Consider the following 15922-nt stretch of genomic DNA (forward strand, 5'->3'; position numbering starts at 1 on the left):
AACGATTCACAAGTACACATGGGTGTCCCCCGACGGCCGAACGACGAATCAAATCGACCATTTCCTCATGTCAAGACGTTGGAGAAGTAGCCTATGTGACGTGAGGGGTTTTCGAGGAGCAGATGTTAATTCAGATCACATCCTGATGATAGCCGAAGTAAGAATCAAACTGAAAGCTCAGAAGTGGAAAACTAACACTGCAACACATAAACAATTTGACACCGATAAGCTGAAAGATCCTGACATCCGCAAAAACTTCTGCATATCTCTACATAACAGATTTGAAGCGTTAAATCTGATCGACGAAACCAATGACTTTGATGTTGAGAATACATGGACCTCAGTCAAGAGTGTGTACCATGACGTTGCGAAGGCCAACCTTGGCTTCAAGAAAAGAAAGAAAGAAGAATGGATATCGGATGACACCTGGAAATACATCAGAAAACGCAAGGAGACCCGAACGCTTATCCTGAATACATCAAGCCCAGAGCAAAAAGCCCAATTACAGCTCCGCTACAAAGAAGAGGATAAAGCAGTGAAAAGAAGTGCCAGAAAAGACAAAAGAATTGCCATTGAGAGAAAAGCAGCCTTTGCAGAAGAAGCTGCAAAGAAAGGAGACTCAAAAATGGTTTATCGACTAACAAACGAGATAGTTGGAAAGAAAACAAATCGTACATCATTTGTAAAAGATGAAAATGGAGACATTATTTCGGATCCACAGAAAGCTGACGAGAGATGGGCCTCACATTTCGAGAAAGTCTTAAATAGGCCCAGACCTGATGATCCAGAAACAGTACCGGATACACCATTTTTACAAATTGACGTAAGTGCTGACCCACCCAGCACGGTAGAAGTTACGACAGCTGTGAAAAAGCTGAAAAATGGACGTGCACCTGGAGTCGATGGGATCACGGCAGAGATGCTGAAAGCGTCCCTTCGAGCCTGCATGTTCGTATGGACTGCTCTTCTAGTGGCCATCTGGAACGACGAAAAAGTCCCAAAAGATTGGACCAGAGGTATACCGGTCAAACTCTTCAAGAAAGGCAATGACCAAATTTGTGACAATAGGAGGGGCATCAATTTGACGTCTGTGCCTAGTAAAATACTAGCCTCAGTAATACTACAACGCCTAAGAGCAGCTCTGGACTCACATCTCAGGGAAGAGCAACATGGGTTCCGAGTTCCGACCTGGTAGGTCTTGCTCTGATCTTATTTTCATTCTTAGACTGATGGTGGAAGAGTCCAGAGAATGGAACAAAAAGCTGTACCTGCTCTTCATTGATTTTGAAAAGGCGTTTGATTCTGTTGACCGAGACACTTTATGGAAGATTTTGGAATATTACGGATTACCTGATAAACTAGTCAAAATGATAATCCCACTATATGAGGATAGTGAATGCTGTGTACGCACAGAAAATGGGGACACGCGTTTCTTCAAGATAATGTCTGGCGTCAAACAAGGGTGTGTCCTATCCGCGTTTCTGTTTGTATTTGTAATGGACTATATTCTACGGCAGTCTTCAGGCATTGGAGCGAAGATTAGCAGCCGACTGATCTCCGATTCGGACTTCGCAGATGACGTTGTTCTTCTTGAAGAAGCGAAACTGCGACTGCAGCTGCTACTCGACGCCATAGACGAAAAGGCCGAGAAAATGGGACTTGCAGTAAATGTCAGTAAAACAAAGAGTATGGCCACATCTGACTCCCCACTCATATTAAAATGCAAAAATAAAACTATAGAGCAGGTCAAGGAATTTAAATATCTTGGGAGTTGGATTGAATACGATAGTGAAATAGCCAACGAAATCAAGAGGAAAATTGGACAAGCGACATCGGCTTTTAGCAAGTTGAAACCAGTCTGGCGCAGTAGTAAATACTCTATGCGCTTGAAGCTCCGCCTCCTGAATAGCAATGTGATGTCCATCCTCCTCTATGCTAGTGAATGCTGGAAACTAAACACCCAGCTAGAGAAACATGTCCTAGCCTTTGAAAACATGTGCCTTAGGAGAATCCTGAACATATCGTGGCAGGAAAAGGTCACCAACATAGAAGTTCGCCGGCGAACCGGTCAGCCATTAGTTACTGACCTTCTGAAACCTAGGAGATGGACATACCTTGGCCACGTCCTCCGTATGCCAGAGGATCGACTCCCAAATACAGTATATGATTGGCGTCCCGAGGGGAGGCGAAAAAGAGGTCGACCAAGACACACCTTACAACGACAGTACGACCGAGATCTGAGAAATGCGGAATTGTCTTTTCAACCACAGTGGGAGGACGTCATGGTTGCAGCTCAGCTCCGAGATGTCTGGCGAGGTTTCGTAGACGCCCTATGAGCCACCCCTGGCTCTGGAGGATCTAAGGTCTAAGGTAAGGTATAGCTAACAATGTTAGAAATAATAGAAACCCAGATATGAACTAAAAACAGATATGATGAAACCTTAGCTGGTGGCAATGATGAAAAGGCCCAAGGAAACTGCTGGTGAAAAGGCCTACGTTTATGTCACCGAAACCCCGGAAAAAAGAAGTTGATAAATTTTGTTGATGAAAGCACATTAAATCTTTCTTTCTATCTTATCTTTCTTCTATCTTTCTAGTGTTTTCCTTCTTCCGTCCCGTTTAATTTTTTTTATTTTACCGGGCATTATGCCCTTCTTGCAAAGTTTCATTCCATGTGGATATACCCGATAAAAGACCTTGGCCTCATAGTCTCAGACTGTTTATAATTATTCTTAATTTTGGAGGGTGCGCATTTACGACAAGCGTTCAAGGGTAGACCAAAAGGAAGCATAATTTTGATTATAAAAATTCATATCGTAAAAGAAAGAAAGTGAAAAATGGTTCTTCACAGTGTTCTCCATTGAAAATAGTCTTCCATAAAAATTTAAAAATGGTATATTTGTTGAAAACTTTCCGTAGTTGGAAGAGTCATGGAACTCCGTAATCTATAAGACGTAAAAGGTCCTTGTCGAAGCAGATACTATCAGGGGCTCACTGAAACTTGCAAAGACCAGTAGAAACTTCTTTATAAGTAGGCAACTGCTAACCCAGGTCAGGACTCGCCTAATGTTCTGTTGTACGTCAGCGTAATTGTGCGCCGTGGAACGCTTTTTTCAAACTTGCAATACAATTCTACATTTTTCTTTGCATCACCAATGCGTTGCAGGGACGGCAAATTAAGGAGAAACAATTACAGGGAGCCTTAGCGGAATAGTATAGCCTTCTCAAAAGCGTTTGTCAATGCTCTTTTCAGGTTGTCATTTTAGGTTTTAATATGATGTTAAAAATCTTTTGAATTACATTCTTTTTTATAGATTGTTCGTATTTAAGATTATGCATAGCCTAAATTCTGTGTATACTATGTCAAGATTAACATTCTTGGCCTAAGAGGGCCCTAGGCACGCAGAACAATGAGCTTCTTTTTTCCGTATTTAAAAAGTAACAACTATATAGTAATGTAAATCGAAGAAGCCTACATCAATATTGACCACTAGTCACTACTAGTGATCACATACGATCATCCAAGGAAAAGAGAAACAGAAAAGAATAAAACAATTCTTAAATGTTTTAGGGATATGACCTCATCTAGACTGAAAGAGTTTGTAAAAAAAAGTTTATTTTAAATATTGCTTTATGGGGTAAATTTGTGTGTCAGAATGGAGATATTCCAAGTAATTTTAGTGCATCACAAAAGTAGTTCTTTTAAGAAATATTGAGAAAAAGTGATTACAAAAGTTTTGAGAAAAAGTTTGGAACTATCGTGAGTTAAGAAGTAGTGAAGAAGAAATAAAATCTTCTTTTTGAAACATGGCTTTCATATTTAGGGTTAAATGAAGCTTTTCTAGATGATTTTTTTAGATAGTTAATGAAAAGTCCGTAAATACATCATCAAGTAATTTTTTTGTTATACTCTTAATAGCGAAATCAATAAATAGTGAAACCTCGGGATCTTTTGCAAGTGAGTCTTATGATATTGTTGAATTATCAATGGCAGTCATGCAGTCAGAAAATATATCATTCAAAGAATACATTCTTCGTCCCAAAATTTAAGTTGATTTGCCACCAAACATTTTTTGTGTGATAAAATATAATTGCAAGTTAAAAATGAATGATAATTCTAAGCATTTGATATATTTTAAGCGCTGAATTGTTTCTGATAAAATAAAAATTGTGGAGTATTCGGAGAGATATTATCATACCCTTCTGTTCAGAAAATTATGGTTGAAATAGATATTTCTTTCGAATTTGATATTTATTTATAGCATTAGCGTTCCACAGAGATCTATTCTGGGTCTTCTGTTGTTTTGAATAATTAACGTTAATTTTTTCAGCTGTTTACATGTAGTCTTGAAACCAGAATGATTGGAAAATATATACGTAATATACCCAAGTATGCTTCTTTGTTTTTTAGCACGTGGAAGTTTTTATTAAATAAAAACTGCAATATTACCGTACTACCTGTGTTGCATGTTGTAGTCGAAACATAATGGAAGCTTTTTTCCATATAGCTCTAATCTGCAATTATGCTCAGGATTAGACCAATAATTGAGTATGTTTGTTCTATTTGTCCCAAAGACTCAAACAGCTGCATTTGAGCGTTAGGTAAATTTGCCACAAGGACCTCAATTTCTATCAACAACACTGTAAAATCCCCCGAAGTCGCTTCAGAAGTGTGGTAGCAAAGTCGATATGCAACAACAACGTGTGTGTCTTCCTTATGAGGAAACTGAACTACCATCTATGCCAGAGTTGAAGTGAAAAGAATAACTGGTAACTGTTGTCACATCGATTGTCTACACCAGGAGAGCTCTTATCGATTAGAAAGCTTAATCTAGGCGTCAGTTGACGAGTTATATCTGCTGCCGCATGGAATATCGGCTGCGGGATAATTGGCAGCCAAAATTATATAAGCAACAAAAACAAAGTAACTGTTGACGTTAATCGGTTCAAATGTATTGAAAAAAGCTCTCGACCACAGCCTGCGTTCGTATTTATCTGCATCACCGCTTCTTTAAGTTTATTTATTTGTGATTTTTTGTCTCTCTGTTTTTCGATTTTTTTTTTTTTTTGTCTTAATCCACGAATTTTGCTGTCGTAAAGTGTGGGTGAAAGATAAATAATAATAATATGTTATGCTGTCTTTTAGATCGTTTCTGGATTCTGGTTCCTGATTGTATTACAGTTTTATTGGCAGAGCTCATAATTGATTGGGTCAAACATGCTTTTATAACTCGGTTCAATGACATACCAATCGATGTATACAAGGATTTTACCACAAGTCTCGCTTATGACTTAGCTGACACAAAGCAGAAGTTTGTAAGTTTTTTTATGTACAGTTTTGTATTAGTTAATTATTTCACTTACTGAACAGCTGTTAGTATATATATATATATATATATATATATATATATATATATATATATATATATATATATATATATATATATATATATATATATATATATATATATATATATATATATATATATATATATATATATATATCTATATATATAAAAATAAGTTGTCTGTGTGTGGATCTGTGGATGGATCAGGTGACGTCATGTTTGTCCGCATATGACGTCTGAATTATTTCACACTAATACAAAAGAAGAAAAAAACTAAAAAAGGTAAAAACTACAAAAAAAAACTAAAAAGAAAAAAAAAATAAAAAAGCTAAAAAACTAAAAAAAACTAAAAAAAGGTAAAAATCTAATAACTAAAAAAAAACTGAAAAAAAATAAAAAAAGGCAAAAACTACAAAAAAATAAAAACTAATAAAAAAACTAAAAAAGCTAAAAAAGCTAAAAAACTAAAAAAACTAAAAAAAACTAAAAAAAGGTAAAAAACTAAAAAAAAACTAAAAACTAAAAAAGAAAAAAACTAAAAAAAAGGAAAAAACTGAAAAATAAAAGAGAAAAAGAAAACTAAAAAAATATGAATAAATATATATAAAAATAAGTTGTTTGTGGGTTATGTCTGTCTGTCTGTCTGTCGAGTGACGTCGTGTTTGTCCGCATATGACGTCTGAATTATTTCACACTAATACAAAAGAAGAAAAAAAACTAAAAAAGGTAAAAACTACAAAAAAAAACTAAAAAGAAAAAAAACTAAAAAAGCTAAAAAACTAAAAAAAGGTAAAAAACTAAAAACTAAAAAAAACTGAAAAAACTAAAAAAAAAGGCAAAAACTAAAAAAAAACTAAAAACTAATAAAAAAACTAAAAAAGCTAAAAAACTAAAAAAACTAAAAAAACTAAAAAAAGGTAAAAAACAAAAAAAAACTAAAAACTAAAAAAGAAAAAACTAAAAAAAAGGAAAAAACTGAAAAATAAGAGAAAAAGAAAACTAAAAAAATATTAATAAATATAAAAAATATAAATATAAATATAATATAAATTAGCAATCAACAAAGCACCGAGACACAAATGACGACCGGGACACAGGGAGTATAAATGACGACCAGGACATAAGTAAAAAAAAAAAACTAAAAAAATGGTAAAAACTACAAAAAAACTAAAAACTAATAAAAAAACTAAAAAATCTAAAAATCTAAATAAACTAAAAAAGAAAAAAAAGAAAAAAGGAAAAAATAAAGGAGAAAAACAAAACTAAAAAACGAATGTATATACAGACCGGGACACCGGGATACAAATGACGACCGGGACACAGGGAATATAAATGACGACCGGGACACAGGGACACAACTACAATGGGGACGCCGGGGGGCACAGGGGGATATAAATGACGACCGGGACACCGGGACACAAGGAATATAAATGACGCCCGGGACACTCAAAGAGAAATCACAGACTGGAACACCGGGACACAAATGACGACCGGGACACAGGGAATATAAATGACGACCGGGACACAGGGACATAACTACAAAGGGGACGCCGGGGTGCACAGGGGGATATATAAATGACGATGGCGACTCAGGGAATGGTCGATTAGCAATCACCATCAACAAAGCTCAAGGGCAATCATTAGAATCATGAGGTATAGATCTGAATACGGATTGTTTTCCCATGGACCATTATATGTTGCATGTTCAAGAGTCGGTAAACCTGACAATCTATTTATATGCACAGACAATGGGACAGCAAAGAATGTTGTATATTCGCAAGTTTTACGTAGTTAAAAACATATATATATATATATATATATATATATATATATATATATATATATATATATATATATATATATATATATATATATATATATATATATATATATATATATATATATATATATATATCTATCTATCTATATTCACAGGTGGGACATAGGGACACAACTACAATGGCGCGTAACTAATATGGTGCGTAACGACTTACGCGCGCGGGGGGGATTGGGGGGGGGCGAAGCGCCCCCACCAACTAGGTGTTGGGGTGGCGCGAAGCGCCACCCCAACAGCTAGTATATATATATTACCCATCAAAAGTTACGAGCCTGAGAAAATTTGCCTTAGTTTAGAAAATAGGGGGAAACACCCCCTAAAAGTCTTACAATCCTTACGAAAATCACATCGTCAGATTCAGCCTATCGGAGGACCCTAATGTAGAAGTTTCAAGCTCCTATCTAAAAATATGTGGAATTTCAATTTTTTTGCCAGAAGACAGATCACGGATTCGTGTATTTGTTTTTTTTGTTTTGTTTTTATTTCTTCCCAGAGGTGATCATATCGACTCAGTGGTCCTAGAATGTTGTGTGAGAGCTCATTCTAATGGAAATTAAAAGCTCTAGTGCCCTTTTTAAGTGACCAAACAATTGGAGGGCACTCACGCTCATTTCCCCCCAAAGTCGCCAGATCAAAATTCTGAGATAGCCATTGTATTCACCATAGTCGAAAAACCTAATATCTGTCTTTGGGGACGACTTACTCCCTCACAGTCCTCGTGGGAGGGGCAGTAAGTTACTAGCTTTGACCAGTGTTTACATATAGTAATGGTTATTGGGAAGTGCACAGACGTTTTCAGGGGAATTTTTTGGTTTGAAGGGGGGGGGGGGAGAAGTTGAGGAGGGGAGGATCTTTCCATGGAGGAATTTGTCATGGGGGAAGAAAATTTCAATGAAGGCGGCGCAGGATTTTCTAGCATTATTTAAAGAAACAATGAAAAAATAAAATATGAAAAGTTTATTCAACTGAAAGTAAGGAGCAGCATTAAAACTTAAAACGAGCAGAAATTATAACGCGTATGAGGGGTTCACCTCCTCGTAATACCTCGCTCTTTGCGCTAAGATGTTCTTAGTAATTTCAACTATTTATTCTACGGCTTTTTTGATTCAGGGGTCACTCTTAAGGAATTGGGACACAATTTAAGCTTAGTGTAAAGAGCGAAGTATTGACGAGGGTGTGAACCCTCTCATATTTCTCTTAAAAACATACAAATATAGAAGTTCGTTATTGAAGTTACGTATATTTTTTTTACTAATGAAAACGTTTGTAAAAAATTAAAAGTTCTAGCCTCCTTTTCAAGTAATCAAATATTGGAGGGCATCTAGGCCTCCTTCCCCCTCCCTTTTTCTCAAAATCTTCCGTTTAAAACTTTGAGAAAGCCATTTAGCCAAAAAAAATTAATATGCAAATATCGTTTTAATTCTTTATGTGCGGAGAGTCAAAATCAAAACATGCATTAATTCAAAAACGTTGAGAAATTAAATACAAGATCTATACAACAGCAAGTTTCTTACTGTTTTAAAAAGTAGAGTTAAGAGAAAGAGTCAAACTTTAACGTAAAAAGCGAGGCGCCGAGGAGGAAAAGCCCCTTTCGTATACGGAGTAATTTCTGTTCGTTTTAAGTTTAATGTCGCCCCTTACTTTCAGTTAAAAAAACTTGTTTTTTTATTTAATTGCTAGATGAAGCTAGTTTTCCCCACAGGAAACCACTGAAGGCAATATGAAGCAGATAAAAGGATGGCAAATGAAAAATTAGTTACATTTCAGCATTAGCACAGCAAGGCAATCTGTGAAAAAAAAACGTATGAAGTCTTCATACGTGACTTTATGATCATGTAAACCATGAATTGCACTATTGAAAACAAGAGGCGATCTGAAAAGGCTAGTACAATCACACAGTTCGTGGCAACGAGCTGTAAGTGAGGAGCGACACAGTTCAATAGTAACAGAAACTCTAAAAAGTGGGATTTTGATATCAGTAAATATATGAAAAGAATTGGCTTATTATGTTGATTCGAAATATATTAGATTCATTAAACTTAGTGCCATCCATAAAAGCCCAAATGTAGAGGTTTCAAACTTCTATCAACAAAATATCGATTTTTTTCAGGGGTGATCTTAACGAATCATTGATCCTAAAACATCGGGAGGAGGCTCATTTGAACGGAAATTAAAAGTTCTTGTGTCCTTTTTAAGTGACCAAAAAGATTGAAGGGCAACACGCTCCCCTCCTACGTGTATTTTTTCCCAAAAATAATCCGATCAAAATTTTGAGATTGCCATTTTTTTCAGCATAGTTAAAAAGTCCTAAAATTGTGTCTTTCGAAAAAGCTTGACCTCCCCCCACTCCTGGGGATAGGTCTTTAAGTTATAAAATTTGACCAATCTTTACGTATAGTATTTGTTATTGGCAAGTATACAGACTTTTTTTCTTTGGGGATGTGTGTGTTATTCTTGGGTGATTTTCCATGGAGATTTTTTTTCTATGTGGAAGGAAATTTCCGAGGGTGAACTTTTCAAGGTAAATTTTGCACTGAAAAGATTTGACAGAATTCCTATACGAAATTCTTTTTATATGTCTTACTTTCTCTTTGTCTCGAAATTTTGCACGTGGAGATGTTCCGGGTGAATTATCTGGATGAAATTTTCAGCGTTTTTGGATTTCTGGGAAATAATTTCCGAGTAAGGAGGGATTTCTCGGAGGATTCTTTTTCAAATGAAAACATGCTAAAGAGAATTTTTCAGGCTGAGTTTTATGGAGGGGAGGGGAGAATTCTCGGTGAGGATGGAATTGTCCGGAAGGAATTTTAGAGGGAAAGGGGTGTATTTTGCGTGAGAAGAACTTTCTATGGAAGATTATCCCGTTAGAGGACGTAATTTTTCATGAAGGATGAGCCAGGTTTACTGGCATTATTTGAAAAACGATCAGAAATTAAATTTTAAAAAAAATGAATGTTTTCTACTGAAAGCAAGGAGCAATATTAAATTTCAAAACGAACAGAAATTATTCCGTATATGGAGGGATTGCCCCTCTCCTCTATACCTTGCTCTTTACGCTAAAGTCTGACTGTTTGTCCCAATTTTTAAAGAACGACTCCTGAAACACAAGGGTTGTTCATTTAAAATAGAAAGCTTTTTTCAAAGTACATAAAACTTTACAGTAAACAGCAAGGAATTGAGGAGGGGACAATCTCTACATATATGGAATAATTTCTGATGTTTGAGTTTAAATGTTGCTCTTTACTTTCAGGTGGAAGAACTTATTCTTTAAATGTTTAATTTTTGATCTAGGTTCTTCTAGTTGCTTCAAGGCTAAAATGCTGATTGGAGCAATAGAGCCGCCAAAGAGCTTAAAAATATTTTATCTAATTAATTGTTTTCCTTTTTGTAGATTGAGATCTAATAGATTTCAAAATAATTTGCCCTAAATCAAAGTAAAAAAAGAAAAAAAAAATTGTGCTAATAGCCCTTCTCTGGAAATCGGAATATTCTAATTTATTAAAATAGCAACGGGTTAAAAAAGAATGTGGTGTATTTTTGTGCTTCGGTACGTATTATATTGTATCGCACTGGATGTTGTTTTTGTTCTTGTATAAGTTTTTAGACTTTTTAGGCAAGCCAGCTGTTTGTTTTTTGGTTGTTTTTTTTTTTGTAAATAAACTTTGTTTTTTTGTTGTTTTTTTTTGCAAATTAATCTACTTGCCTGGATATTGTTTGATCTTGAATTATTACACTAATAGGAATTTTTTTATTGAAGCTGAATTTTATTACAGGCTCATACAGATCACTCGGATATCGTAGCCCGAAGAATGGGTTTTACTCCAATTCCACTCTCTGTGCTCGTAATCAGAATTATACTACGAGCAACCAGATGGACAGAAGTTTCCAATTTGATCGTTTTGTTCTTCCTCTGGCTCACCTTCTTTTCAGTAAAAGTGTTGAGCAGTGTGCTATTTCTTGGAAGTGCATGTGAATTGATAGATGATCATCAAAAAGCCAAAGGCTTCAATAAAAGCAAACAGGAAACTGAGATTCTAATAGATGAAGTTGAAAGAGACGCTTTAATTGGTCTCAAACTGCGGAGTAAAAGTGTGTGCTCGTTGCCTGCAGAAGCTACTTGTGACGTTATTCCGAGGAGTCCAAAAGGTCGAAGTCTTTCTCAGAGTCCAGTGAGGCGACGTAAAGTCACTATCTATGATGAACGTGCTGTTTCAGTTGACGGGAACGGTGACGATTTGCCTGGTAACCTTTTTTTGTATGATTCATTCAAATTTTTTCATACCCTGTTTTTTAAATAGCAATTCAGGCTTACAATTCAATTCAAACTGGAAGTTCGTGTAAATACAATTCTATGTCGAATATTTAACTTGCTGTTATTCAACTTGAGAGATTACAAACGTTAAACATTTTTTGAGTAAATTCTTTAGGCATTTCTGTAATGTCTCTAGTACATTAACTCGTATATTTCTTTTAGATTTTCGGTTGTTTTAATTTTTTCTTTTAATTGCTCAGAATCTCGGTGGAACAGTCTTATCTTTAGTGGAACGCAGCAGTCAGAAAGCAGTAAAATTAAGTATTTAAAAGCAGTCTATTTATATTATATTATGTATTGTTTGGCACTTTTTGGGTATTATTTGTTCTATATATTTTCTTGGGCATATTTTACAAAAGATGTTGTCTTTTCCAAAATCTAGGGAGGAATGAATATTGTCATGTTTTTAAATTTTTGCACTAAAAAAGCCAAAAAAAGGTTTTTTCGATGAAAAATGTCCCGAAATGGTGTTTTTTTTTTAATATTTCTCAGTTCTAGGGGGAAGGGGTCGAGAGAATCTATAGGGACTAGTAAATTTATCGGGAAAATATTTCAAACTGATATTTTCTAATTCTAATTTCTACTATAAGTATTTTAAATTTCATATTAGGTATTGAATTTACTTTTTCATATTTTTTTGAAATATCATCTTATTCTCAAAATGAATAGGGACATGTGTCCCACCCATTAGATTTTGAAAATTACCATTTCTTGGGATGTTTTCATTAAAACACCCTTTTTTCGGTATTCTTATTGAAAAAAAACTGACAAATTCCCCTTTCATTTGGAAAATGAAATTTCCAAATTCTAAATTTCCCTCTCTAAATTTCCGTAAACTGACACCAGTGGACCGTTTTCATCCATTGCACAACTGGCACTAGCAAAACTGGTAGAATTAAAAGAGTCATTGTTATAATTGTACTCTTAGAAAATATTAAAGAATCATCAAAAGAACACAAAGGCTTGAATCAGGCTCGCTCGTAAACCTTTTAAAACATTTTTTTGGGTAGGGGAGGAGAGGGATGTGTGATAAAAATAGAAGTTTTATTTTACTATCTGAATAAAAAGTACCCTGAAATTTGTGTACGTTCCTCACCTGAACTTTGTCTTATGACATCTTTATTATTTTTCTTTTCTGCTCTCTCATGAAAGTTGAGACTGTGCTCTTGTCCGTAGCCAAATTATAATTTGTTTTTCTTAGGAAGGTAAAACCCAAGCTTCGTAATCATGGTCTCTTTTGAGCGCAGAACTAAAAGAGGAAAAAGTGAAAAAACTAATGTAGAAAATAGGGTAAGAGAACCAAAACTAACCATGCTAAAAGAGTGCCGAATTAAAAAGCAAAGAAGAAACTAAAGCTACTAGCCAAGATCGACAGAATATAAAGCTATAATCATGCTTGCATACAGGGTTGACGAATGGACTCCTTAGTCACGTCATGATTGGTCAAGGAGCCCCTCCCTACTGAATATTCAGAGAGATTTGGACTAAAATGCACTTTTTTGGGGTATCAGAGCCTCTTGTTGGGAAGTCGAATGATCTGCTCTAAAGATCTAGATTTAGTAACTCGATTAGACTAAAGCATGATTATTAATATTACATGGGTCTGACCTAGAGGGGGGGTCAGAGAGTTGTTGATGGGGAAGGGTCTAGTAATTCCAAAAATACGAGAATCAGCCCTCTCCCCGATTTCTTATTCTGTAATCAGTTACTAATATTTGAAATAATATATAAGTTAAGTACTGTTAGTAAAGCTCAAAGGCTACTGGTTCAAATGAGTTGTCCAATTCTGTGGGTACATTAACTCACTCCCAAAACCTCATGAATTCATTTCCTGTTGTTCTGGAATTTCTACATAGCAAACCCGCTTTTGCTATTATTTCGGTTTTGCCCTTCTCTCTATTCTCTACTTTCAAATGCCCCAACCGAAAAATAAACTTCTACTACGTAATCTGGGCTAATTGGACCTAATAATTATTTTGATAGTTCCACAGTTTCAGCAATTATACATCAATATAACTTCAACTCAGGTGAAACTAAATTGAAGCATATTTACAACAACAAGACATCTATGATAAAAGTGGAGTATTTGAGATTCTGCTTTCTATCTCAAGACACGAAGTTTTGTGTGTCCTCGATACATGGCTAAGAAGGATCATATTTATTTCTAGGATTTTTTTAATGGCTGATAAATCATGTTTGTGCTTCCTCGATGCGACGGTTAGAAAGGTCGTCTTTAATTCTGGGATTTTTTACTGACTAAGAAATCGGATTTGTGCCACCTTGATACGAGGGTTAGAAGGATCATCTGTATTTCTTGGATTTTTTACTTTGTACCTAAAAGACTAGAATTGAGTCATACTAGGTTGGCACCGCTGCTAAATTCCTCTTATTTCGTTTTTCTTTTGCAGGTCATTTAGATAAAGACACAAGCTCAAAACCGATGTTTTACAACAGCACCGTTGACCTGGGTAGTGTTCAACTCCATAGTTCGATTACAGCAAATTGCACCGATACAAGTGACTTGTCGTCAAATTCGGATGAAATCTCAATGCCTTCTTTTACCGCAGAAATTAGGGCGCAAACTATAGATCATTCACACTAACAAGATTAAAGACATCCATTTGCCTAATTTGAATTAAGCATAAATTTATAAAATTTTAAGGTAGATATATAAAAATATATCATTTAAAATATATAGATCATATATGAGATACTCATATATACCAATTAAATATATATATCAAATAGCGGACATTTCTAACGTATTAAATATAGATATATCAGATATACCAAATTGAAATAACGGCAATAAAAATTTAAACATTTTTTGTAACCTGCCAAACCAAAATAAGAAAAAGTTTTGAAAACCAGTTTTGTGAAGTTATGGGTCTGTAAATAAAAATGAAGTAATTTATGAAGATAGTCTCAAGTCTTTTTAGAGTGCACGTGTGCTTGACATTATATCTCTAAAGCCCGCTCTTTCCGTTCCTTGAAATTGCAAAGCCAAAGGAATAATCGCAAAATTTTCTTGGCTTTTCATAAAAACATTTTTCCTTGGAGATTAGCTGTGACAACTTCAGCTTAAACCATCTAATTGGCTTCATTCCAGTACCGTTATGCACATCAATTCTGTCAGCTCTCCTTTCCCCCACCATTATTAGGAAATGTATTCTGTCTTTTTAATAAGGCAGGTTTTGTATTCATTAGGAGATTCAGGGATAAGCAATAAAATTCATGAAAAATAAAGATTTTAAAAAGTAACTGAGTAATCAGGGCTAGAACAAAATTAGCTGTTTCTTAAAATCGAAAGTAAACTTAGATAAGCTTATCAGGCCTAGGAGAAAAATAAATGCATTACTAAAAATAAAATAATGATGTAAACTGATTATCACGAAAAAGAGATTCGTCGAGGAAAACCAGTCTTGAAAGACATTAAAAACATTTCAAAAAATGTATCGTCAATGACTTAACCAAGGGTGCTTCTTAATATGCAAGCATAGAACAGAAATTGACTATAGTAAAGCAACTGTTGGCATAATTTTTGGTCTTTAGGTTGAATTCTTAGTAGTCTAAGTTTATTCGAATAATATATATTTAGACATTATTCTGGTACAAATTGTATTTATGCTTTTTGTTATTTTGTCCGTTTTTTGGCTGATTTTGCTTAGAAAAATATGCTGTTCTTCTGGCCGTTTAGTAGAAAAGTTTTCTTTGTTGCTCTTTTCAAGTTTGTCTAGTCTAAGAATGGTTTTCAGTTGTAAAAATTGTATTGTAATCAAATTTTGGGGTCGGAAGGGGTGCTTTAATATAGTTTTGTTTGAGAGTGACTGTGATCTCATATTGGTATTTTCCTTAGAAATTGAAGATGATAGTTAAACACAATATTTTTTAGCAGTTAATACTAATAGGTAAGGGTCGAATAACATTTTGTTAAAGCAAGGACCTGTAGTTTGGTTGGCTACCCTCACCCCTAGCCTTAACTCTCTAATCATAAGAGATGTCGGTGCTACGTGTATTTTCTGAACAATATTGTGAAAAAAGTCAGCTCTAATGCTTAATGTTGGGAGTCAACTTAGGATCCTAATTCATTATAATTTTGTGGGTATTTGGAGGAATTAATATATTTGTGTTGCTTCTTTGGATAGGTAAAAGATAAAAGAAAAAGGCTTTTGTATGCGCGTTATCTTAATAATTTTTATTTGAGAGAGTGAACTCTCTCAAATAAAAATGAATAAAACACAAATAAAAAACTGAATAAAATAAATAAAACTGGATAAAAATAAATAAAACTGAATAAAAATAAAACTGAATCAAATAAAAAATGAATAAAACACAAATTTTATTGTGTGAAATTAGGGAGCTAAGATATGCCTGTTTAGGAAGCGAAAATTATCTTTTTGTGAAATTGTTTGTGATTGAATACGA

The 15922-nt window shown here is 34.6% G+C and overlaps 1 protein-coding gene across 1 annotated transcript in view; it reads left to right on the plus strand.

Annotated features, from left to right (window-relative positions):
- The window catches only part of LOC136025147 (protein TAPT1 homolog), a 39411-nt gene extending 23725 nt beyond the window's left edge, over positions 1-15686 (plus strand). Inside the window, exons 6-8 of the mRNA XM_065700896.1 lie at positions 5147-5316; positions 10959-11427; positions 13906-15686. Coding sequence (XP_065556968.1) covers positions 5147-5316; positions 10959-11427; positions 13906-14099 — 833 coding nt within the window. The 3' untranslated portion in view covers positions 14100-15686. The remainder of the gene's footprint in view (positions 1-5146; positions 5317-10958; positions 11428-13905) is intronic.
- Positions 15687-15922: the final 236 nt, after the last annotated feature.

Source organism: Artemia franciscana, chromosome 3 (assembly GCF_032884065.1).
Source record: "Artemia franciscana chromosome 3, ASM3288406v1, whole genome shotgun sequence".
NCBI classification, from domain to species: domain Eukaryota; kingdom Metazoa; phylum Arthropoda; class Branchiopoda; order Anostraca; family Artemiidae; genus Artemia; species Artemia franciscana.